Consider the following 26515-nt stretch of genomic DNA (forward strand, 5'->3'; position numbering starts at 1 on the left):
GGGCAAATCTGTTGCAAAAGACCCCCTTAAAGTGTTAAAAAACAAGGATGTCACCTGGAGAGAACTAAAGTGTGCCTGACCCCAGCCATGGTGTTTTCCTTTACCTCATATGCATGCAAAAGCTGGACAATGAACAAGGAAGACCAAAGTAAAATTTATGCCTTTGAATTGTGGTGTTGGTGTAGAATATTGAATATACCATGGCCTGCCAAAAGAACAAACAAGTCTCTCTTGGAAGAAGTACAGCCAGAATGCTCCTTAGAAACAAGAGTGGCAAGACCACATTTCACATACTTTGGACAGGTTATCGGGAGTGATCCCTTCCTGAAGAAGGACATCATGCCTGGTAAAATAGAGGGTCAGCAAAAAAGAGGAAGACCCTCAGCCAGATGGATTGACACAGTGGCTGCAAAAATGGGCTCAAGCATGGCAACAATTGTGAGGATGGCACAGGATAGGTTAGTGTTTCTTTCTGTTGTGCATAGGGTTGCTATGAGTCAGAACCGACTTGATGGCACCTAACAACAACAACATTACCGTTGAATCAATTTAGACTTACAGTAACCCTAAAGAATAGATTAGAACTTCCCCATAGGGTTTCCAAGGAGTGGCTGGTAGATTTGAACTGCTGACATTTTCGTTAGTAGCTGAGCTCTTAACCACTGTACCAGCAGGTCTCCAGTTGTCATATCTAGCACACAGTAAAACCCCAGACCTGTTGCCATCAAGTTCATTCTAACTCATGGCGACCCCATGTGTTACAGAGTAGAACTGCTCCATGAAGTTTTCTTGGCTGTAATCTTTATAACTTCATGAAAGCAAATTGCCAGGCCTTTCTTCCATGCACCTCTGCATAGAATTGAACCACCAACCTTTAGGTTAGTAGCTGGACACAAAGACTTTGTGCCACCCAGGGAGCTTAGCATATAGTAGGTATCCAATAAATGCAATAAAATTATGTTTAATTCTAGAAGTGTTGTAGAGTTCAGGGACAATAGTATAAAGAATTGTGTGAAGGGTATGAGATTTTACCCTACTTGCAAGCTAACAGCCTGCCACGATTTCATGGATTTTAACAGAAGCTATGAGGAACCCTGGTGGCGCAGTGGTTAAGAACTTGTCTGCTAATCTTAAGGTTGGCAGTTTGGATCCACCAGCCACTCATTGGAAAACCTATGGGGTAGTTCTATTCTGTCTTATAGGGTTGCTATGAGTCACAATTGACTCAATGACAATGAGTTTGGCTTAGTTTTTGCAAGCTAACAAGTTGGCCTGCCACAGTTTCATGGATTTTCACAGAAGACATAAGACTCCTGGATCAGAGACAAGGAAACGTATTACTCATGAAGATAACAGTAGTCAGAGTGTCAGCATTTCTTCTGGTTCCCCAAATCCATATCCCCACAGGGCAATGCAGAGAGGGCCAGGTGATGCCTGAACATGCAGCGGTTTTCGCTATAGGAGAAGAACTCCAAGCTTAGGGAATCTGAATCTTTTACAGTGGTCTGTAAGCCTTTGTGGTCTTTGTCTGGAGGAAGACATTATCTTTACTATACTGGACAGTAAACAAATCTGCCCTCAGCTCTGGAGTGAGACACTATATCTTCCAAGGCTGATTGCTATATAAACATCCTTGAAAAGATAGTCTAGAACAAAGGAATCATTCTGCTTGCAAGATGATCAGAAATGTGAGAGACCCATGGAGATTTGTCTCCCAACAAACACAAGGGAGAGATTAGTTCTACTAGTGATTTTCAGGTTAAGAAAGACTTCAAAGAGAAGGTGATACTTAAGTTGAGACTTAAAGTATATGAATAGGCATTCACCGGGCACACAGTTTTAGTAGGACATTTCCCAAAGCAAGAGCAAGTTGAACAAGGTATGGAGGAAAGGTGACTTTGTAAGGTGGTTTGCATGGGTGAAGAATAAATATGGGATGAGGGAGGAAGAAGTCTGGCCTGAGATACCTGGAGAGGTAGGTCAGAGGCAGCTCCCAGAGTTCTCACCTTCATGCAGCAGACCTGGGTTTGGTTTCTGGACAATGTACTGCACGTGCAGCTACTACCCATCTGTTGGTGGAGTCTTGTGTGTTACGATGACGCATTACGATGATGCTAAATAGGTTTCAGTGGAGCTTCCAGACTAAGGCAGATTAGGAAAAAAGGCCTTGTGATCTACTTCCAAAACTCGGCCTGTGAAAACCCTATGGATCACAGTGGTTTGATCTAAGTATGCACGGGGTCACCATGAGTGGGGGGCCAACTCGACAGCAGTTAATAACAACATACCATACTGACGAGTATGGACTTTGTCCTATAAGTTACGGGGAACCAGTGAAAGTTTTTAAGCACTTGAGGCACGTGATCAAATTTGCAGTTTAGAAAAATCCATTTGGCTGAGACCAAAAGGACTTTCCAGGCAGAAAGAACATGAGCAAAGGAATGGAGACATTAAAGTGCCCAGTAAATTGAGGAAATGGTAGCAGATCTCTGAACAGGACAGTCAATCCAACCCTTATCAAAGTGAATGTTTATTAATGGTGACTTAACACCTTTCAATCAATCATTAGGTGCCAGTTGTTAAGCTGGGGCATAACCTGGGAAAGTCCAGGGCAGTGCCATGTTAAGTTAGGCTAGGCTACTATTATGTCTGAATAATCCATAGTGAAAAAATAGACATGAGATGACAAGTTGGTTTCATTTTAAGTGCTGTGTAAGAGTTCCAAAACTGAGGAGCCTGGCATGCCTAGAGTGGCTGGCTCAAGTGTAGGCCTGACTACATTTTATGACTTCCGCTTCTGCATTCTTGAGAATGTAACTTTGACTTCTTTATATGCATATGGGACTGGGCTTCTTACTAGGTAGAACCAGCAGACTAACTTCTTCCCACTCATAGGCATGTGACCTCGGGCCTCTGGCTGGGCAGACCAGCAGACCCTGGCTCCCTATCAATCATCTTGTGACCCCTTTTCAAGCACATACTTCCGCAGATTTTTGTGAGTGTATCCAATCCAAACGGCCCATATTCCTGTTTCCAACCACTCACTGTAAGGCCACTGCTTCGAGTTGTCCTGCCTCCTGGTTATCTAATCTTGCAACTTCCAATCACAATGCTATATTTACCTCATAAATATGCCTCTGTGACTCCACTGTTTTCGAGCACAGGTTTTCATTTTGTGAGATTCAGCGTGTTCCCGGCTCCTTTGCTCTCAATAAATCTCTGTTTTCATTTTAAACAGAGCACGTGTAGTCATTCAACAACAGTGCCAACTCACGTTGATTTCTAGAGGCTGCTTGCAACATGGTGTTGAGAAGGATTCTCAACCTCAATCTGGACTCAATAGGAAACAGTAAAATAGTTACTTAGTTTTGTCTATTATGTGCATAAGAATGGTGAGTAGCAGCACATTTGCTGATAGTGGGCAAGGGGTAATGTGTGGTCAATGCCAACTATTCAGAAATAGAAACCTAAGGAAGGGCTTAGGGTCTGTGGCAGGAGTAGTTGTATAGCTATGGGAGGGTTATGAGGATAAGTGAAATGGTAGAAGACCACAACCAAGATACTTTGGTTAATTTTGGAAAATTCTCATTAACTGTATCTTCATATATTTATTCTGTTCCATTCTCTTGAATTTGTCCTACTGGAAGTTCAGTTACAAGAACAGGCATTCCCCAGGTTATGAATGTACGTACAATCCATAGTTATGAGCCAACCCCCGTAATGCCTATTATATTAAAAATTTGAGGTACATACAATGGTTTGTAATAACAAATGGGTACTAGCTGGCAATGCACATCAAAACATTGTTATTATTATGTTAAAGATGTTTTAGTGCATCTGGAAGTGTTTCTTTAAAATTTTTATGCATAGAAAGCTATACTATATACTATACACTATACACTATATACTATATATATATTTTTATATACTATATACTATTTTTTAATATAAAAAATATACTATATAGTATATATAAAAAAACTAAAAAAGTTTTTTTTTTTTTTCTATATATATATACTATATACTATGACAAACACTTGACTAACTGTACCTACTTACATACAAATTTGACTTAAAGACAGATTTAGGAACGGGACTCCTTTGTAATCTGGGGACTGCCTGCATGTTATACAGTTTGATGTTGTTTCACAGTTTTGAATGCTTTATTTTTTCTTTCTAAAATTTATTTTCCTCTTTGTATTTCAATTTGCGTAATTTCTATCTTCAAGTTCACTGATTCTTTTCTTAGCTGTGCCAGGTCTCCTGGTGAAGGCAATTTTCATTTCTGTAATTGTGCTTTTTCATTTCTAGCCTTTCATTTGACTGGTTCTTATAGTTTCTATATCCATGCTGAAATTCCCCATCTGTTTATTCATGTTGTCTACCTTTTCCACTTGTGCCTTTAACATACTAATTGTAGTTATTTTAAATTCCCTGTCCAATTATTTTTGTCCCATAGTTCCAACATGTGGGTTATAGCTGAGTCTACTAATTGCCCTTTTCTTGCTGCTTTTTGGTTAGTTTTTTGTTCTGTTTTTGAGAGCCAAGTTTTTTATTTATTCATTCTTTGCATTTGAAATAGTCTTTGATTATGTCCTTGGCCTGAAACTCTTTGTTATAATCCTTAACAACTACACTACTACAGTAAACCACTTTTCTGGATTTCCCCTCTGTTAATTTTGCCAAGGCCTACCCGCTTCCCTGATTTCTTGTTGTTATTGACCTTGTTGTTGTTGTTAGGTGCCGTTGAGTTGGTTCTGACCCATAGCAACCCTATGTACAACATAACAAAACACTGCCTGGTCCTGCACTGTCCTCACAATTATTGTTATGCTTGAGCCCACTGTTGCAGCCACTGTGTCAATCCATCTTGTTGAGGGCTTTCCTCTTTTTTGCTGGCCCTCTACTTTACCAAAAATAATGTCCATCTGCAGGGGCTGATCCCTCCTGATAACATGTCCAAAGTATATGAGACATAGTCTTGCCATCCTTGCTTCTAAGGAGCATTCTGGTTGTACTTCTTCCACGACAGATGTGTTTGTTCTTTTAGCAGTCCATTGTATACTCAATATTCTTCGCCAACGCCACAATTCAAAGGCATCAATTCTTCTTTGGTATCTTATTCATCGTCCAGCTTTCGCATGCATGTGTGACAATTGAAAACACCATGGCTTGGGTGAGGCACGCCTTAGTCTTCAAGGTGACATCTTTGCTTTTCAACACTTTAAAGAGGTCCTTTGGAGCAGGCTCGCCCAATGCAATGCTTCTTTTGATTTCTTGACTGTTGCTTCCATGGGTGTTGATTGTGGATCCAAGTAAAATGAAATCCTCGACAACTTCAATATTTTCACAATGTTGCTTATTGGTCCAGTTGTGCTTCAAGTCCTCTTCACTTTGAGGAAGCAAGGTTGTGTCATTTGCACATCGCAGGTTATTAATGAGTCTTCCTCAAAACCTTATGGAATGTTCTTCGTAGAGTCTAGCTTCTTGGATTATTTGCTCAGCATGCAGATTGAATAAGTCTGGTGAAAGGATACAACACTGATGCACATCTTTCCTGACTTTAAACCACACAGCATCCCCTTGTTCTGCTCCCAATGACTGCCTCTTGATCTATGTACAGGTTCCTCATGACCACAATTAAGTGTTGTGAAATTCTCATCCTTTGAAATGTTACCTATAATTTGTTATGATCCACACAGTTGGATGCCTTTGCATAGTCAATAAAACACAGGTAAACATCCTTCTGGTATTCTCTACTTTCTGCCATCAGCAGTGATATCCCTGGTTCCACATCCTCTTTCGAATCCGTCTGAAATTTCTGACAGTTCCCTGTTGATATGCTGCCGCAGCTGATTTTGACTGATCTTCAGCAAAATTTTGCTTGCATGTGATATTAATGATGTTGTTAGATAATTTCCGCATTTGTTTGGATCACCTTTCTTGAGAATAGGCACAAATACGGGTCTCTTCCCGTTGGTTGGCCAGGTAGTTGTCTTCCAAATTTCTTGGCATAGACAAGTGAGGACTTCCGGCGCTGCATCCATGTGTTGAAATATCTCAACTGGTATTCTGTCAATTCCTGGAGCCTTGTTTTTCGCCAGTGCCTTCAGTGCATCTTGGACTTCCTCCTTCCGTACCATTGGTTCCTGATCATATGCTACCTCCTGAAACGGTTGAACATCGACCAATTCTTTTTAGTATAGTGACTGTGTATATTCCTTCCATCTTCTTTAGATGCTTCCTGTGTCATTTAGGAAACCCTGGTGGCGTAGTGGTTAAGTGCTACGGCTGCAAACCAAAGAGTCAGCAGTTCAAAACCACCAGGCGCTCCTTGGAAACTCTATGGGGCAGTTCTACTCTGTCCTATAGGGTCACTATGAGTCAGAATCGACTCGACAGTACTAGGTTTCGTTTGTTTTTTTGTGTGTCACTTAATATTTTCCCTGTAGAATCCTTCAATAATGCAACTTGAGGCTTGAATTTTTTCTTCAGTTCTTTCAGCTTGAGAAATGCCAAGCATGTTCTTCCCTTTTGGTTTTCTACCCCCAGGTCTTTGCACATGTCATTATAATACTTTACTTTGTCTTCTAGAGCTACCCTTTGGAATCTTGCGTTCAGCTCTTTTACTTCATTTCTTCCTTTTGCTTTAGCTACTCAATGTTCAGGAGTGCCTTCTAACCTGAGGGGCTTATCTTCTGGCACTACATCAGACAATGTTCTGCTGCTATTCATAAGGTTTTCACTGGATAATCCTTTTCGGAAGTAGACTGCCGGGCCCTTCTTCCTAGCCTGTCTTAGTCTGGAAGTTCAGCTGAAATCTGTCTACCATGGGTGACCCTGCTTGTATTTGAATACCGGTGGCATAGCTTCTAGCATCACAGCAACATAAAAGCCTCCACGGTACAACAAACTGACAGATGTGTAGGAGTTATTGACCTTAATCAGGTTAATTTGCTGTTCAGCACAAAGACCCTCTACCAACTTCACATACATAGACTCAGCACAGTTGGATACAAGTACTGAAAGATGGGCTTGTTTAAGGCTTTGGCATTTTTGAGAATTCCATATGCTAGCCCATTGTGGATGAGGGTGGTCTTCACGCCTCTTGTAAAGCAGTACTAATGTCCGTTACACCTCCAGTGGCAGTGCCTTCCTTAGCCATGGAGGTAGGTTATAGGTGGAGCCAAATCTTGAATGAATCCTCTGCACAACTCAGCAGTGGCTGGGAAAGAGCTGTGGTTAGTATTGATTGAATGCTGGATGTATTTTGTAAGACAGTAGTATTTGTAAGTGGGTATGCCTCTTCTTTTTCTAGGCCTTTAGTGTGGGATGTTGAGTCAGTTTAGTTAGAGGTTGAGCTGGATTTGTTTTATTGTTCTTATGGCTATTTTCAGTCCATCACAGGTTTCAAATTCCTCTGGTTTACTTTGTACTTAAGGTGGGGGCTGGTTTGCCAGACAGTTTTTTCTCAAGGACTACCCTCAGCTTAAGGCCTTCTCTCTCTCTTTTTTTTTTTTTTTGTGCTTTATGTGAAAGTTTACAGGTCAAGTTAGTTTCTCATACAAAAATTTATACACACATTGTTATGTGACCCTAGTTGCTCTCCTTGTAATGTGACAGCACACTCCTCCTTTCCATTCTGTATTTCCTGTGTCCAGTCAACCAGCTCTTGTCCCTTTTTGCCTTCTCATCACGCCTCTGGATAGGAGCTGCCCATTTAGTCTCATGTATCTACTTGAGCTATGAAGCACATTCTTCACAATTTATCATTTTATGTCTTATAGTCCACTCTAATCTTTGTCTGAAGAGTTGGCTTCGGGAATGGTTTTAGTTTTGGTCTAACAGAGAGTCCAGGGGCCCTGTCTTCTGGGGTCCCTCCAGTTTCAGTCAGATCATTAAATCTGGTCTTTTTACTAGAATTTGAGTTCTGCAACCCGCTTTTTTCCTGCTCTGTCAGGGACTCTCTGTTGTATTCCCTATCAGTGTAGTCATTGCTGGTAGCTGGGCACCATCTAGTTCTTCTGGTCTCAGGTTGATTGAGTTTCTGCTTTATATGGCCCTTTCTGTCTCTTGGGCTGATATTTTTCTTGTGTCTTTGGTGTTCTTCATTCTCCTTTGCTCCAGGTGGGTTGGGACCAATTGATGCATCTTAGATTTAAAGCCCTCTCTTTGTGCCTCAGAGAGGGAACTTTCTCCATTCTCTTAGCCTTTTCCCAGTAGCAAACTGCTCTTGCTTATTACTCAAAGCTTTATTGTCTGATGGTGGAGGTTGAGGGTTTGGGTTCTCTGTTGTTCTGGTTCAGTCTCAGTCTTAGGGACTGTGTTCCTGAGTCTAGGGAACCCACAAGTCCCCAGTTGTAGGGGATCCATAATAAACTAGAAGTTGTTTTTATTGCTTTCTGTTCCCTTCCTCCAGCTGCATGGGTTCCCTGGTGACAGAGTTTGTTAACCTTCCCCCAGTGGGTTAGGCTTTTATTTCACAGGCGAGAAGGGAATGGGCTGGGCTTTGTGCCCTTACAGCAGTGGCTGCTGTTCCCTTCCCCTGGGTCTGCACCACCTGAGAGAGAGGCTTTCTCTGTCTGTCTGGTCTCCAGTCTTCCTTGTGAGCACCTGATAAGATCCTTGGATAAAAGGCTACATTTCTTACTGGCTTGTATGGCATCCCACATCTGCCCCAGGTAAACAAATGTTTGCGACCCATTTCTCTTTGGAGGTACCTGTTTTTCCTTAGATTTTGGGTTAGTTTGCTACAATTATTTTGCAGAGAATGCAGTTTTTTTCTGTTTTAAAGATGGGAACAATGTTTTTTTTCCAGCTTTCTACCTCCTAAGTGAAAGCTTCCGTGTTATCCTAAGGTTGTTAACCAAATTCATCTCTTTCCCCAAGCTTCTCAATGGATGTTTTAAATTAATTTGGGAAACTATGTGTTTTGAACATTTTAATTTGACCTGTGAGCCTTTCTGTTCTGTAATGTCTGTGAGAGCTTACCTAGTAGGGTACTTTTAGGCCACCCCTGTATCAAAATAATTTCCCACACAACTATTTGTTTGGTATGGACAAGGCTTCTCCCTGTCAAAATTACTACCTGAGAACCTGAGTTCTGCACTGGGGCATTTGGCCCATGAGTTTATAGTTGTGTTGGAGAGTAACAATATTTTCACACATAAAACACTTTCATTAAGACTATATAAAACATATATACATAACGCATTCTCAACAATGAATACCCTTTTAGAATTATAATAAACTATACCTCTATTCCTAGTTTTCTGGTCCCAGTTTCTTGAAACTAGAGAGCTATGAAGGGCCTTAAGATTATTTCCATCCAATTCCCTTCTTTCATGGTGAGGAAACTTAGATTCAGATTGGTGGGGTGACATGTCAGAGATTGGTTAGACCTGGGATGAGTCTTCTGGTCTCCTGAGCCACAGGTTTGGGGATTTAGAAAAGATTTCCAAAACTGAGAAGTCAGCTCTAGTGGGAAAATTGCAAACTATATGCCTTATCCTTCCTTGAGCGTGAGTTAATTTTCATTTGGCCTCAAGTTGCAACTCTTTCTTAAGCGTGTATTATCTCATAAAACACAAAATCTAGAGTAGGTTAATGGTTCCAATGATGTCAGCTGATTTATATCTTTAAACTCTGCCATCCTCATATGTTAGTATTTATCCTTGGGCTTATGGCTTATGGCTAAATTGGTTGCAAGGTGGCTATTACAACTTGAAACATTAAGTCATTACCCAACCATTTTCAAAGTAGAAAGGGGAGGCAGGTCTCCTTGCCTTTTTCTTTTCATGAGAAAGTAAAATCTCTACCTGGCATCCCTACATCAAACTTTCTCTCACCTTTCAAAAACCTGAACAGGGTCACATGCCCACCTATAAACCAATCACTAGCAAAGGGGAATGGGCATATTATACTTGATTTAGAATCTAAATCTAAACTCAATCATGGTCTAATCCTTAGGCTGGTGGAGGGGCCTATCTTCTCCAGGTCTGTTGCTTCCTTGGGGTTCTGTATACTAAAGACAAAGGTGGGACTAGTCATTGAGTGACACCAACAGTGCCTGACTCAATGAGGTTCAATAAATGGTGTTTAGCTTTATTAAAAATAACCACAATGGGTTTATTATCTGGAATATATGAAGAACTCCTGCAACTCAACAACAAAAAGACAAATGACCCAATTAAAAAATGGACAAAGGACTTAAATAGATACTCTCTAAAGAAGATATACAAATGGCCAACATGATATTTTTAACAGCAAGAAATCTTCTTTCTTCAGATATTAGCTGAATAAAGATTGTTAAAGAAGATTCTCATTTATTCTATGTCTTTATTCTCACACTTTATGTAAGACTTGAGTAGAATTATTAAAACACAACTGAAGAGAAAGGGAAATAAAGATGCTACAGGTACAGAAATAAGCTAATAAGCTCACGAAAAGATGCTTAAACATCATTAGCCATTAAGGAAATGTAAATCAAAACCACAAGGAAATATCATTTCACAACAACTGTAATGACTGAAAAAAAAAAAGATAGACAATAACAAGTGTTGATAAGAATGTGGAGATATGGATTATAAAATGATACAGCCACTTTGGACGATAGTCTGGCAGTTCCTCAAAAGTTTAAACATAGAGTTACCATATAACCCAGTAATTCTACTCATAGGTCTGTATCCAAGAGAATTGAAAACAGTATGCATGCAAAAATGTGTACACAAATGCTCACAGCAGCATTATTCATAACGATAAAAAAAAAAAATGGTAGCTGGGAAACAGCCCAAATGTCCATCAACTAATGAATGGATGAACAAAATGCAGTATTCTTACACAATGGATCGTTATTCAACCATAAAAATAAACGAAGTACTGATACATGCTACAGCATACATGATCTTGAAAACGTTATACTAAGTTAAATAAAGCAGTTAGGCACAAAAGGCCACATATTGTATGATTCTATTTACATAAATTGTCCAGAATAGGCAAATCCATAGAGACAGAATATAGATTAATGGTTGCCAGGGGCTAGAGCAGAGAGGATAGGAATGAAGCATTACTGCTAATAGGTGGGAAGTTTCTTCTGAGGGTGATGAAGATATTTGGGAATTAGATAATGGTGATGTTTGCAGAATTCTGTAAATATACTGAAAACCACTGAATCGTACACTTTACATGGCTGGATTTTATGATACGTGAATTATAGCTCAATATTAAAAAAAGGTTAAGCCAAAATTTTCTTTCAACCTCTGGTACACAGTCCCTAAGACTGAGACTGTATTTCCATAGGTGCTAGCTCTGAAGCGGTGTTCGTTCATTAGTCTTTGCCTCGTTCCCCCTAGTCTGCCACTTTTCCAGGCTGATTCTGATTCTGAGATTCCTATATACTTTTTTTTTTTAATGCCAAGCCTGAGTCAGAATAGATTACTAAGATTTTATTTATCAATCTACAACAGTATTTTTAGACTTTTGAATGAAATACAGTCTATTACGCTACAATGGTGTTGTTATTAGGTGCCGCTGAGTTGGTTCCATAGAGACTCTATGTACAACAGAACCAAACACTGCCTGTTCCTGCACCATCCTCACAATTGTTGCTATGTTTGAACCCATTATTGCAGCCACTATGTCAATCCATCTTGTGGAGGGTCTTCATCTTTTTTGCGATCTTCTTCTTTACCAAGCATGATGTCCTTCACCAGGAAGTGGTCCTTCATAATAACAGGTCCAAAGTATGTAAGATGAACTTTCACCATCGTCTCTTCTAAGGAGCATTCTGGCTGTACTTGTTCCAAGACAGATTTCTTTGTTCATCTGGCAGTCAATGATATATTCAATATTCTTCACGAATACCATAATTCAAAGACATCAATACTTCATTGGTCTTCCTTATTCATTGTTCAGCTTTTGCATGCATATGAGGCAATTGAAAATACCATGGCTTGGGTCAGGCACACCTTAGTCTTCAAGGTGACATCTTGACATCTTTGCTTTTTAATACATTAAGAGGTCTTTTGCAGCAGATTTGCCAAAATGCAATACATTGCTTGATTTCTTGACTGCTGCTTCCATGTGTGTTGATTATGGATCCAAGTAAAATGAAATCCTTGACAACTTCAATCTTTTCTTCGTTTATCATGATGTTGCCTATTGGCCTAGTTGTGAGGATATTTGTTTTCTTTATGTTGAGGTGTAATCCATACTGAAGGTGGTAGTCTTTGATATTTATCGGTAAGTGTTCCAAGTCCTCTTTGCTTTCAGCAAGCAAGGTTATGTCTTCTGCATATCTCAGGTTGTTAATGAGTCTTCCTGCAATCCAGGTGCCTGTTCTTCTTCATATAGTTCAGTTTCTGGGATTATTTGCTCAGCATACAGATTGATTATGTATGATGAAAGGATACAACCCTGGCGCACACCTTTCATGATTTTAAACCACGCAGTATCCCCTTGTTCTGTTCGAGCAACTGCCTCTTAGTTTTTATACAGGTTCCGTGTGAGCACAGTGTATTACATTCCATATTTAAGCATTCCAATAAATTGAATTGGAATCGACTCGACAGCACTGGGTCTTTTGGTTTTAACAAATTGATTACATTTGGCAAATTTTAGATTTTTTTAAAAATAATTCTAGTTCACTAAGTTACTTTCAGTCTGGTAACACATTACACTTAGATCTAAAAGTGAAGATATCTGTAATAATTAAGGAATTGACATGTAATAGTGTTCGCATAAAAAAAACTCAATCCATTTTAAAAGAGTTCGTTTTGATCATTAAAGTTTTCTGCACATTCCCTCTCTACTACCATTACCCCAAAGAACTTTCTCCATCAGGAGGCAAATATAAAATTAAATGGTGAAAAAAAACTTCTTTCTATTTGAAGGTCTTTCAAGTTGATTTTAAAAATGAAATTGTAAGTTTGCCCTCTTTCCCTAAACTATGTACCCTCCAGGAGACTAGGGGGCAAAGTATAATTATGTGGAATTCATTCTGGACATGTTTCTGGAACCTCTATTCCACTATTCAGCAGCCCTTATTGCAACAACAGAGGATATAATATCACTGTTTTCTACTGAGCAAATACAATTTGAGTCTGAAATGAATGACACTGCACATCATCAGGTATATCTGAGAAGGCTGTAACCTGAACGATGAACCTGCTTATAAACTACACTAGACTCCTAATTTCTGCTTTGGTCTTCAGAGGCCTGCTGGTAAATCCCTTTCTACATTAAAAACACCAACCACATTCTCCACTTACCTGACAGACTGCAAAACAGTGGAAAATAAAAATTCTGTTTGGATATCATGTCTTTACTGTACATATAGCCACCACACACAATGATGGTCAGTAAAGAACGAAATATAGCACTAAATACCATCCCCTCCATGTGAATTGAATTAATTGATTTATTAGGTGCAACATAGCTGGGTGGATTTATGCTAATTAAGAATTTGATTGCTAATTGCTATCAAGGGGTGATTAAAAAATTGAGTATGTTGAAGAAGGGATATATTTGTAGTACGTATCAACTGCAGGCTGCCTCCAGCAAGGGAAGTAATGACAGGAATGTAATAGTAGCAACTATGGTGTCTGTGCAGTAAAAACACAGCCTATTCTCTCTGGGATCCAGGAATAATTCTTGGAAGGGTCACATTCTCTTAGTAGAGGTGCATAGGAAAATCAGGCAAGACAAAAAAAAACGTGAAATATTAAGAAAGATCCTCAAAAAAAGATAGTCAGAGATGTTGTTGTTAGTTGCCATCAAGTAGCCTCTGCCTCACAGTGACTTTAGGTATAAGAGATAACACAACAGAACATTGCGTGGTGTGTGCTATCCTTATAATCATTGGTAAGTTTGAGTCCATTGTCGCTGCCCTTATGTCATTTGGTCAGGAAAGATCAATCACTAGAAAAGGATATAATGTTGGGTAAAGTAGAGGGCCAAGGAAAACTTTCAATGAAATGGATTGATAAAAGAATCTGACACATGAACGGTGAAATAATAATCAGGATGACCTCTCCCGCTAGAGGAATGATAGGGAATAAACTAATAATCCATTATATATTTCTGTATCCACCCATTCAACCATACTATACACCCATTTAGAAGCCCTGGTGGTGCAGTAGTTAAGCACTCTGCTGCTAACTGAAAGGTCGACAGTTTGAATCCATCAGCTGCTCTGTGGAGAAGGATGTGGCAGCCTGCTTCCACAAAGATTACAGTCTTGGAAACACTATGGGGCAGTTCTACTCTGTCCTATAGGGTTGCTATGAGTCAATGGCAACGGGTTTGGTTTTTAGTTAGGTACGCATTTACGTAATCATTCATTCAATATTTTTATACTGTACGTTGAGCATGTCAGCATGTTAAAAAAAAAAAAAAAGCACACCATGAACATTTTCTTCAAATATTTATTTAGCATTAATGACGTGTGATGCAACGTGCTAAGAACTTCCAACGGATCCAAAACTACAAACTAAACCCATCAATTCCGACTCATAAGGACCCTATAGGGTAGAGTAGAACTACCCCATAGGGCTTCTAAGGCTATAATCTTTACAGGACCAGACTGCCATATCTTTGTCCAATTCACATTTGTAATACCTTTAGTCTTACCAGAAACCTACACATGAAGCTTAGAAATGTTAAGTAATTTGCCCAAAGACATGAATTTCCTAAGTTGTAGAACCTGGTTTAAGCAGTAGTCTTCAGAACTCTTGGGCTTAATCATTTCCCTACACATTCTCCATAAATTGTTTTAATAACTATATCCTCTTTCGTTGACTCGATATACCATAATTCATATAATTATTCCTCTATTTTGGGGCAGTGTTCCACTGCTATTCATAAGGTTTTCACTGGCTAATGCCTTTCAGAAGTACAGTGCCAGGTCCCGCTTCCTAGTCTGTCTTAGTCTGGAAGCTCAGCTGAAACCTGTCCTCCATGGGTGACCCTGCTGGCATCTGAATACCCATGGCATAGCTTCCAGCATCACAGCAACATGCAAGCCCCCACAGTACAACAAACTGACAGAATGGTCCTTAGAAGCAAAAATGGCAAGACTGCGTCTTACATACTTTGGACATGTTGTCAAGAGGGATCAGTCCCTGGAGCAGGACATCATGCTTGGCAAAGTACAGGGTCAGTGGAAAAGAGGAAGACCCTCAATGAGGTGGGTTGACACAGTGGCTGCAACAATGAGCTCAAGTTTAACAATGATGGTAAGGATGGCACAGGACCGGGCAATGTTCCATTCTGTTGTGCATAAGGTTGCTATGAGTCGGAACCGACTCGATGGCACCTAAGAACAACAACATTTTTGAACAACTAGGTTGCTACCATTTTTTTTTCTTTTACTTTAAGTAAATATTACTGTAGTGAGCATACTTGTTTGTCACGTTGTCCATTCTCTGGTTATTTCTTGGATATTATTACATCTTTCTTGGAGAAATGTCTATTCAGATCTTTTGCCCATTTTTAAAATGTGTTATTTGTTTTTTTATTATTGATTTGTATGAATTCTTTATTTATTCTTGATACAAACCCCTTATTAGATGTATGATTTCCAAATATTTTCTGCCATTTCATTGTTTGTCTTTTCGCTTTCATGATAGTGTCCCCTGAGATACAATTTAAAAATTTTTTTTGATTAAGGCCAATGTATCTATTTTTTGTTGTTGTTGCTTTTGTCTTTGGTGTCATATTAAGAATCTATTGCCAAATACAAGGTCACTAAGATTTACCCAATGTTTCTTCTAAGAAATTTATAGTTTTGTCTTTTACATTTAGTCATGGTCTATTTTGAGTTAAGTTTTGTATATGATGTGATTCCAGTGAGGTGGATTTCCAGATGCCCTGGCACCATTTGTTGGAAAGACAACTCTGTTTGAATTGTCTTGGCACTTTTGTAAAAAAAAAAAAAAAACAATTGACTATACATGTAAGATTTTTTTTTTCTGGGCTCTTAGTTCTATTCCATTGACCTATATGTGTATTCCTATTCTAGTACCATGCTGACTTGATTACTGTAGTTTTGTAGTGAGTTTTGAAATCAGTAAGTGTGAGTTCTACAACTTTGTTTTTCTTTTTCAAAATTGTTTTGGCTCTTCTAGTCCCTTGAGTTTCCATATGATTTTTAGGATCTGCTTGTCAATTTCTACAAAGAAGCCAGCTGATTTTCTGACAGGGATTGCATTGAATATGTAGAACAATCTGAGGAGTATTGCCATTTTAACAATAGTAAATTGTACAATCTGTCCACACAGGAAGTCTTTCCTTTTATTTAGGTTTTCAATTTCTTTCAACAACGCTTTGTGGTTTTCAGAGTATAAGTTTTGTTAAATTTATACCTAAGTATTTTATTCTTTTTGATAGCATGTTTTCTTAATATTATTCTTGGACTGTTCATTGCAAGTGTATAGAAACACAATTTTAATTTTATATATTTAGCTTGTATCTGGCAACCTTGCTGAACTCATTTATTCTAATTGTTTTTTAATGGATTCCTTAAGATTTTCTATATACAAGACCATGTCATCTGCAAATAGAGTTTTATTTCTTCCTTTTAAACCTGGATGTCTTTTATTTCATATTCTTGCCTACTTGTCTGGCTAGAACCTCCAGTACGAAGTTAAATAGAATTTTAAGAGTGAACATCCTTGTCTTGTTCCTTATGTTAGGGGAAAAGCATCTAATTTTTTATCATTAAGTATGATGTTAGCTGTAGATGCATGCCATTTATCATGTTGAGAACGTTCTCATTTATCCCTAATTTGTCAAGTGTTTTTATCATGTAATGATGTTGAATTTTGTCAAATGGTATTTCTGTATCTATTGAGAGGATCATGTGGTTTTGTTTTTTATTCTATTGATATGGTGTATTACATGAGTTGGTTTTTGGATGTTAAACCAACCTTGCATTTCTGGAATAAATCCCACTTGGTTATGTTGTGGGGCCCTGTTGGCGCCGTAGTTAAGAGCTTAGCTGTTAACCAAAAGGTTGGCAGTTCCAATCCACCAGCTACTACTTGGAAACCCTATGGGGCAGTTCTACTCTGTCCTATAGGGTCATTACGAGTCAGAACTGACTTGACAGCAAGAGGCCTGGTTTTGGTTTTTTGGTGGTTATGTTGTATAATTCTTTTTATATGTTGTTGGGTTTGGTTTGCTAGTATTTTATGAAAATTTTTGTGCCTATGTTCATATGAGATATTGGTGCAGTTTTCTTTTCTCGTGTGTCTTTGCCTAATTTTGGTATCAAGGTATTATTGAACTCACAGAATGAGCTGGGAAGTGTCCCCTCTTTTATTCTTGGAAGAGATTGTAAATAAAGGTGTTAATGCTCCTGTGAAGCCATCTGATTAATTCTTTAGATTAGATTTCTGGAAGTGAAACTAGCGACTCACAGATATAAACATTTGCAAAAGTCTCTCTACTTATTATTAGATTGCATTCCTGAGATGGGATGCCAATTCATACTTCGCTAGTAGTACATAAGCTCATACTGTATTGCTCATGGCAGACAGTCACTAAATATATGTGAAATTAAATTTCCTTGATAATTGGTTCTTCCTAACTCTGAAGAGCAACATTCCCTGTTATAGCAATCAAACAATTGGTATCAGTACTAGGAAATTAATTAAAAAAAAAAAATTTTTTTTTTCTCCTAGAGATTGTATCTCTTACTTTTAGTAATTAAAAATTTGTGGATTTTACTATGCTGATTTCAGGACATTCTCAACCATGATGAACCTTGAATTCTCTAGGTCAGCGTATGTTTTAGTCAACGAGTAGTAATAATGGCCTAACATCTACCAAATGCTTTTACACTGTAGAGAGCATTTTCACCTAAGAATAGCTTTCTTAGGAAGGAGGTACAAGAAGCATCTATGTTGTTGTTGTTGCTGTTAGGTGCCATCAAGTCAGCTCTGACTCATAGGGACCCTAAGTACAACAGAACGAAACACTGCCTGGTGCTGGGCCATCCTCACAATCATTGTTATGCTTAAACCCATTGTTGCAGCCACTGTGTCAATCCACCTTACCAAGGGTCTTCCTCTTTTTCACTGACCCTCTACTTTACCAAGCATGATGTCCTTTTCCAGGGACTGATCCCTCCTGGCAACATTTCCAAAGTATGTGAGATGTAGCCTCGCCATCCTTGCTTCTAAGGAGCATTCAGGTTGTACTTCTTCCAAGACAGATTTGTTTGTTCTTTTGGCAGTCCATGGTATATTCAGTATTCTTCTCCAACACTATAATTCAAAGGCATCAATTCTTCTTTGGTCTTCTTTATTCATTGTCCAGCTTTCACATGCATAAGAGGCGATTGAAAACACCATGGCTTGGGTCAGGCGTACCTTAGTCTTCAAGGTGACATCTTTGTTTTTCAACAGTTTAAGAGGTCTTTTGTAGCAGATTTGCCCAATGCAATGCATGTTTTGATTTAATTAGTTTTAATTCTTTTATAAACAGTTATCCCGCTGACTTTACAGTTTAAAATTTGGAGACAAATTTTCCTTGAATGGATAGTAAGTACCAGTATCTTAAAATGTTAGTAAGCTGTTACATTGTTATGTCCCAATAATTCACACTTTAATACTATATACACTAAACCATAACCTGTTGCTGTTGAGTCGATTCCAACTCACAGTGACCCTATAGGATACAGTAGAACTATTCCACAGGGTTTCCAAAGCCCGGCTGGTGTATTTGAACTGCCAGCCTTTTGGTTAGCAGCCTTAGCTTCCTGTAGCTCTTAACCACTGCACCACCAGGGCTCCCCATATACACTACACACCCAAATTTTTCATTTTCATAGCACATAACAAAGTTATTAGGAAAATTGGATGACCGTGACCAAAGATTCTACAGAGTGCATACAATTCTGACAGGGAAACTCAATATCTGGGAGTAGCTTTCTTTAAAAAATAGTTCTACTAAAATATAACATGGGAATTGAAGTAATTTAAAATGTTGAAGACATATTAAATGGTTCACTGTGACTTCAAATTGCCATTTAGTGTGCTTTGGATTTTAGGATATAAAAATTGCTTCCCTCCTCACCTATAGAATGTTGGCACCCAAGACAATAACAAAACCAGCCAGTTGTGGTCAAGTTGACTACAACTCATGGCAGACTCATGTGTATCAGCATAGAACTGTGCTCCATAGGGTTTTCAATGGCTGATTTTTTGGAAGTAGATTGTTAGGCCTTTCTTCCAAGGTGCCTCTGGGTGGATTCAAACTTCCAGCCTTTCAGTTAGCAGCTGAGTGCTTAACTGTTTGAACCACCCAGGAACTCTAAGACAGTCAAAGTCTCTACATCCCATAATTCAGTATCTCACTATTTTCTGATAGTACAAAAACCACCACCACCGCCAACAACAACAGTCAGCAAATGGTTTCACCTCTTTAAAAAATGCATTTACATTTAAAAAATGGGATTAGGTGTGATTCCTTCCTTCTTAAAAATGATTCTGGAGCTACTAAAAAACTGGCATTTACAAAAAATAGCTGATAAAAATATTCTTCTGGATTGTATAAGAAGGGAGATACAGGGACCACTGATAAGACATGAAATATGATATTAGTCAGATGTGGCTTCTCTCCTGCTTCCTCAGAGGCTGGACTCTCCTCGTTTTTAATTTCTCTGTTTTCTGCAGGCAAATCTTCCTTAGTCTCTTGATTAGTCACTTTAGTCTGTTTTCCCTTTGCTCCCCTTTTACTTTTTGTTTGCATTTTCTGGCCTGAAGATTTATCCTTTGCTGCTGCCTTTTTGGGCTTTGTTTCTACTTTTGCAGGTGTAGATTTCGTTAACAATCTCGCTGATCTCTTCTTGGGCTCTTCCTTCACTACCCCTTGGGCTGATCTGACCTTCTTCTTGGGCATTTTGATGGCAGGGAGGATGCGCTGGGTGCCTGTAAACCAAGAGCCTTCCTGAAGCTGGGCTGCCTGGCCACTGCTGCTGCGTTGACAGACTTGGATCAAGCTTTTCATCTATAAGAGACGTCATATTTTCATCACAGCCATTTACCACTAATCTGAATTCATTTCCCATATGGATGAATTTATGCTTCTACTACTATTTAGGAAACCCTGCTCTGGCATAGTGGTTAAGAGCTACGGCTGCTTTCCAAAAGGTCAGCAGTTCAACTCTACCAGGCACTCCTTGGAAACCCTATGAGGCAGTTCTACTCTGTCCTGTAGGGTCTCTATGAGTCAGAATTGACTCTACGGCAATGGGTTTTTTACTACTATTTAAATTTAACCTTGATTGTAGAATAAGAATTTGCTGACCAACTGAGACACTTGAGATAAACCTAAAATATTGACCTTAATTGTAGAATGTAGCAAATCTGAGCAGTGGCATCACTAGGGTTGCTGTCACCCAGTGTGGTAACTCACATGGTCACCCCCCTCCATGGGCCTCCTCCTGTACCAGGCTGTCTTAGTCATCTAGTGCTGCCATAACAGAAATACCACAAGTGGATGGCTTTAACAAAGAGAAATTTATTTCCTCACAGCAAAGTAGGCTAAAAGTCCAAATTCAAGGCATCAGCTCCAGGGGAAGGCTTTCTCTTTCTCTAGTGGCACTGGAAGAAGGCCCTTGCCCTCAATCTTCCCGTGGTTGAGGAGTTTCTCAGGTGCAGGGACCCCGGGTCCAAAGGACGTGCTGTGCTCTTGGTGCTTCTTTCTTGGTGGTATGAGGTCCCCACTCTCTGCTTGCCTCCCTTTCCTTTTATCTCCTGAGGGACAAAAGGTGATGCAGGCCACATCCCAGGGAAACTTCCCCTACACTGGATCAGGGAGGTGACCTGAGTAAGGGTGTTGTTACAATCCCACCTTAACCCTTTTAAACATAAAATTACAATCACAAAATGGAGGACAAGCACAGGATGCTGGAAATCATGGCCCAAACAAATTGATACACACATTTTTGGGGAGACATAATTCAATCCATGACACAGACCATATAAAACCTTAGTAATACTTATTATTAGTTTTAGTCATAGAATAATATATGATAGAGTTGTAAATTGCTTAAATATAATATTTCTTAGATTAGATGAATACTAACAACAAAATTGTTCTGTAAAATCTTTCTGCGTTGATTTACGTTATTAGTTACATTATTAGGAACCGAGTGGAAGCCTCTTTTGATTTTTCTCTTTCTTTTCCTCTAATTAGTACCTTATTCTTAAAAAAGTTATTGATATAGGGTCACAAATACTAACTACCACAATATTGTAGCTAAAACACCAGGAAATTTGACAAAATCAGCGACTATAAGAACACCAGCAGCAACAAGAGCAAGGCATGCATGAAGCACATGCAAACAAAACCACATGACTCTGAGTGTCATTGTAATTGGGTAATAATGACAGCTCTGACCAGAGTGCATTAGAAAATTGAAAAAGTAAATTAGTATAGAGTTTTAGCCTTGTAGGTATATTGATACATGTAAGCTGGGCTTACGAAATTTTTTTTTAAGTTGTGCTTTAGCTGAAAATTTATAGCTCAAATTAATGTCTCATACAAAATTTTATACACATATTGTCATGTAACACTAGTTTCAGTCCCTACAATGTGACAGCACCCTTTCCACCCCGGGTTTCCTGTGTCCATCAACCAGCTCTTGTCCCCTTCCTGCCTTCTCATCCTGCCTCGGAACAGGAGCTGCACACTTGGCCTCGTGTATCTGCTTGAACTAAAAAGCACATTCTTCATGAGTATAATTTTATGTTGTGTAGTTCAGTCTAATCTTTGTCTGAAGAGTGGTCTTCGGGAATGGTTTTAGATCTGGGTTAACATAGCATCCGGGGGCCATGGCTTTGGGGGTTCCTCCAGTATCAGTCAGACCATTAAGTCTGGTCTTTTTATGTGAATTTGAGTTCTGTTCCACACTTTTCTCCCACTCTGTCGGGGACTGTCTGTTGTGTTCCCTGTCGGGGTGGTCATTGGTGGTAGCTGGGCACCATCTTTTTATTGTTATAATAACTACAGGGATATTTTTATTAAAAAAATAATACATTTCTACTGGAACACTGCACAAAAATTTTATAGACAGTCATATTGATGTCACCCCCTCTGACAGTGTCACCTGGTGTGGTCCATACCCCAGTACCCCCCAGTGACACCACTGAATTTGAGTCATGTGTCTTGCCTATTAACCTTAGAGCTCATTCTCCTGTTGACTGAGGTAGGCTTCTCCTCTTCAGGAAAGGTCCTGGAACTCTTCATCCACTGTCGTCTTAAATTCAAGGTCCACTTTACGACTTTTAGATCCAGATCGGTGTTTTTCCTTCTCTAGTCCTTGTTCCTTATAGTCCCAGCAAAAACAACTCATAAGTATGTAAACCATCTTCCATCCACGTTGATTCTGGTGGAGGTTTAGGCAGCCAGTTTAGTATAATCTTTAATCACTCCAGTTGAAGAAACTTGTATTACTTAAAATGGCATTCCAGGCACTAGTCACTCTGAAGTCTTCCTTCGCTGCTTAATTACATTTCAGTATCTTATTTTCCTTCTTCTCTTTTATTGCCTTTCACTTTGGTGGTTGTTTATAGCCCTGCTGGGCTCACTTGTTTCTTTATTGAAGAGTTTGCTGGGTTTGTATCTGATCTTATCTTCAGTGTTGCCACCTTCCAACCTCTTGCTGGTTGATTTAATATTCACAGTGACATTATCTTCAACTCTCTTGTGTGTGAATTCACATTCAACTTAGAGCAAGATACTGCATGAATTATACACCAAACAATGCCAGTCTAGTTGGCTGAAAAGGTTAAATTCTGGATTCATTTTTTTTTTTTTTTTCTTGTGACTGGTTCCTCACCTCTCCCATCCCATTTCCATGTGGTTTTTCTTTAAGTCCTTTAGGTTTTACAGGAATTTACTAAACATACAGTTTTATCCTCTAAACTTTATTGTTCTTCAATTTTAGACACTGAAGGTAAAATGATTTCATATGTATTTTCAAGCCTGACTATATCTGAAGCTTGTGACTTCTTGCTCAGATTTACTAAAGAGTTTATTGGGGAATGGGGTCAGAACCCTTGCATCTCATGAAGGCTCTATGCACATTACAGGTGTGCTCACAATGTTTGCACCTCCACTTCTTAGTTAAATTGTTTTGGTTGGAAGTAAAAGAAACTACCGACTTAAGCAGTAAAGAGAATTTATTGGAAGGATATGGGAGTATCCCAAAGAACATAAGGTCAGCTGACCTGCCCAGGGACTGGACATAACCTGTAGAGCCACCAGGTGCTGATGCAGGGAGGACCGTCTATATTCCTCAGCTCTGCTTCTGTCTGCATCTCTGGGTCAGCTGCCTCTGCTTCTCGGAGTATAGGGCAGAAGAGGCTTACTCCAGCACTCCTGAATTTACACCATCAAACTTGTTTCTGTGGAGTCCCTGGATGGTGCAAATGGTTAATACACTCAGCTGCTAACCGAAAGGTTAGAGGTTTCAATTCACTCAGAGGTGCCTCAGAAGAAAGGCCTGGCAAGCTACATCCAAAAAATCAACTGTTGAAAGCCCTTTGGAATGTGGTTCTGCTCTGACACATATGGGGTTGCCAAGAGTCGGAGTTGGCTGTATGGCAAGTAGTTTAACTACTATTTCAGGTTTCTGGGAAAATTGATTATATTGACCTAGTTTGGATCAAGTGTTCATCTCCAGTCCAGTCATCAATGACCAAGAAGCCACTGCTCTGTGTGGATATGGGTGGGTGTCACAGAAGCTAGGTGTACACCCTTGGGGTTTATGTTCAGTGCACTATTTGGGTGCAATTCTTGAATTATAGAAAGTAACCATTTAACAAACAATAGCTGTATTCTAGTCTCCTTCAGGAAGCCCTGGTGGCGTAATTGTTAAGAGCAACGGCTGGTAACCAAAAGCTCAGCAGTTCAAATCCACCAGGCACTCCTTGGAAACCCTATGGGGCAGTTCTACTCTATCCTGTAGGGTTGCTATGAGTTGGAATCGACTTGACAGCAACAGGTTTTTTTGTTGTTGTTGTTATCTTTTTAGTCTCCTTCAGAAAAGTGTACAAGTCCGAAGTTTCATCAGTATGATGGTGTTTGTTCTCTTAATTGCCTTTCATCTGTCATGTTCACACTTATGCACATGGCCTCTTAAGCCAATCCTTTTATTCACTTATATTCCCTTTCCAGACATAAGGAAAATCATAAATCATTTGCAAAATTTTCTGATGCATTCGTTCCTGGATAGAGGTAAGTAGAAGGAACAGAACTGCCCTAGTGAGATTCAGTTTCGTGCTCTTCAAAGTTGATGTGGGGATTATTTCTCCAATTTGCATTCTTTATGTTCTCAATAATGCCAGCTGTTGTGATTTTCTTACTAACATGGTCTTCAGCGAATTGCACTGTTGGTCTTGTTACAGCACATCCCTGTGACACCGGAAAAATTTCCATGATCATGAAATTTGGTTTGAATTTTGAGACTGTTTCTCTGGAGATGTATATATTTATTGAGAATCTGGTGATACGAAAGTCTGTGTCTCCATATCATGTGTTGCTAGAATGACGTTTTACATTCATTTATTCACTACTTATTGAGACCTTATAATGAACATACCACCATATGGGCTCAAAACAGTTGGAAAAATGTTTCCCAAGCTGTTTACAGATTAAAAAAGAGGAAATATTAAGGTAAGAATTTGAAGAATAAAGGACATGATAGAAAGTATGTCATGGAGACTAAGGAGACTTTCAATGAGGAGACGGCCAATACTATCAAGAGAAAGAGTCATGGGATTTGGCAATTGAAGAGGATCTATCAGGGTACACTTAGTGGCTAATTTTTAAGTATTTCCGCAGACATATTTTGCTATCCACTTTTTTTCCTGTTTTGGCCGTTGCTTCCTTTTACCACTCTTATTTAATACCTTTAAAACACTGATTATTTACTCTTTTCATCAGTGTGGAGAGTATATTCATGGGTAGGGACGAGAAATAGGCACACCTCTATTATTTGTAGGGCCGGGGACAAGGGTCCAAGTGAAGACCCACCATACCATGTGTTTCCATATTTAATTTCAAATGATAGATTGAACTTAAAAAATTTTAAATTAACATTTTGTATTTAATTTATCTAAAAAATACATCTTAAATGTATTTAAATCTTATCATCATTTTTATAAAAACAAAACTATTCTCAATTTTTACTTTTGATGTCCATCTAGTTGGTAATGTCGTCAGTACCACATTTCACGCATGTAAGGTCTAGACCTATTAGAATATAAATAAAAACCCAAAAGGTAAGTGTAATAGAAATTATTTAATTTTATAAAATGTTCTCCAGCTGCCATGTGCAACTGTCACAAATACTGTGTGCTAAATTTGTGATTACCTCCAGAACTCTCCAGTATCATGACTCCCCAATTATCATGTAATTCAAAAGGAAGCCAGTGTTTGGATGCTTAACGCTAGTGGAAAAGGATACTTCCTTATGTAAGAATCTATTGAATTCATGCTATCTGGGAAGAAAGGGTACACTTTAGTTAATTTACCTTTTCTATTTGGCATTTTCACTGCTCAAATCCTCCTTGTATTCAGAAGCAGTGTCCCTCTCTGAAGTTGGCAATGGCACAACCCTTATGACATTTGGACCCAGACACCTTGTTTCTAAGACTTGGGACAAGAAAGGTGGAGAAGCAGGACTCTGGGGCTTAAATGGTGTTAGTCCCAAAGGGAGATGTTTTGGGTTTCAGGCTAAGCAGAGTCTGTGCTGAGGCCAGATCCTGAGTGAGGGAAGCAGCCCTGGGTCTTTTCAAATATTTAGTTTATGTGTGTTTCTCATATATGAGGCCTTCTACAGTGTAGGGCCCAGCAAAAGTACCCCTATCGATCAATTCTAAGGCAAGAGAAGCAGTGAAACAGGAAGCTAGAGCTTTAGAGATGAGGGTAGCTTAGACATTCCCACTGGAACGTAAGCTCAATAAGGGCAACAATTTCTCTAAGTACTATGCCCTGCTGTATCTCAAACCTAGAGCAGTGCCAGGCACATAGTAGACATCTGTGGAACATTTGTGGAATGAATACATTGCTAAATGAATGACTAGGGCAGTGGTAGTGAATATGTTTTACCAACTGAAAGCTCAGGAGTAGCCACTTGGACATATCTTTCCACGTTATGTCTTACTTCGCTTTTTTCAAGTAATGCTTGTTAAATGTCTTTGTCAAAGGGTGGTGGGGGGAGGTCAGGTCTTGGAAGGACAAAGTCAGGAAGCCCTAACTGTCTTGCTTCCATTAATAACTGCAAAAATGAATACAGTTTGAGCAATTCAGTTTAGCTTGTTTCTTAATGAAATTTCCCTGCCAGACTTACGCTTTCCCAGGCATCACATAACACAGATTCCTATTCCACATATTGCTCTGACTTAGGCTGATACGTTTAGTGGTGCCCGTGGTGTCCTGCGGGAGCCTCAGAAGGGCTTGTCTGAAAGGTGCCACATAAGCACACTGTGCTCTAAATACCTAC

The 26515-nt window shown here is 39.2% G+C and overlaps 1 protein-coding gene across 1 annotated transcript in view; it reads right to left on the minus strand.

Moving 5' to 3' along the window:
* LOC126082390 (non-histone chromosomal protein HMG-14-like) overlaps positions 1-19902 on the minus strand; it is a 31523-nt gene extending 11621 nt beyond the window's left edge. The window contains exon 1 of the mRNA XM_049894931.1: positions 19570-19902. Coding sequence (XP_049750888.1) covers positions 19570-19902 — 333 coding nt within the window. The remainder of the gene's footprint in view (positions 1-19569) is intronic.
* Between the last annotated feature and the right edge of the window lie 6613 nt (positions 19903-26515).

The sequence above is a fragment of the Elephas maximus genome, chromosome 9, assembly GCF_024166365.1.
Source record: "Elephas maximus indicus isolate mEleMax1 chromosome 9, mEleMax1 primary haplotype, whole genome shotgun sequence".
Taxonomy (NCBI): domain Eukaryota; kingdom Metazoa; phylum Chordata; class Mammalia; order Proboscidea; family Elephantidae; genus Elephas; species Elephas maximus.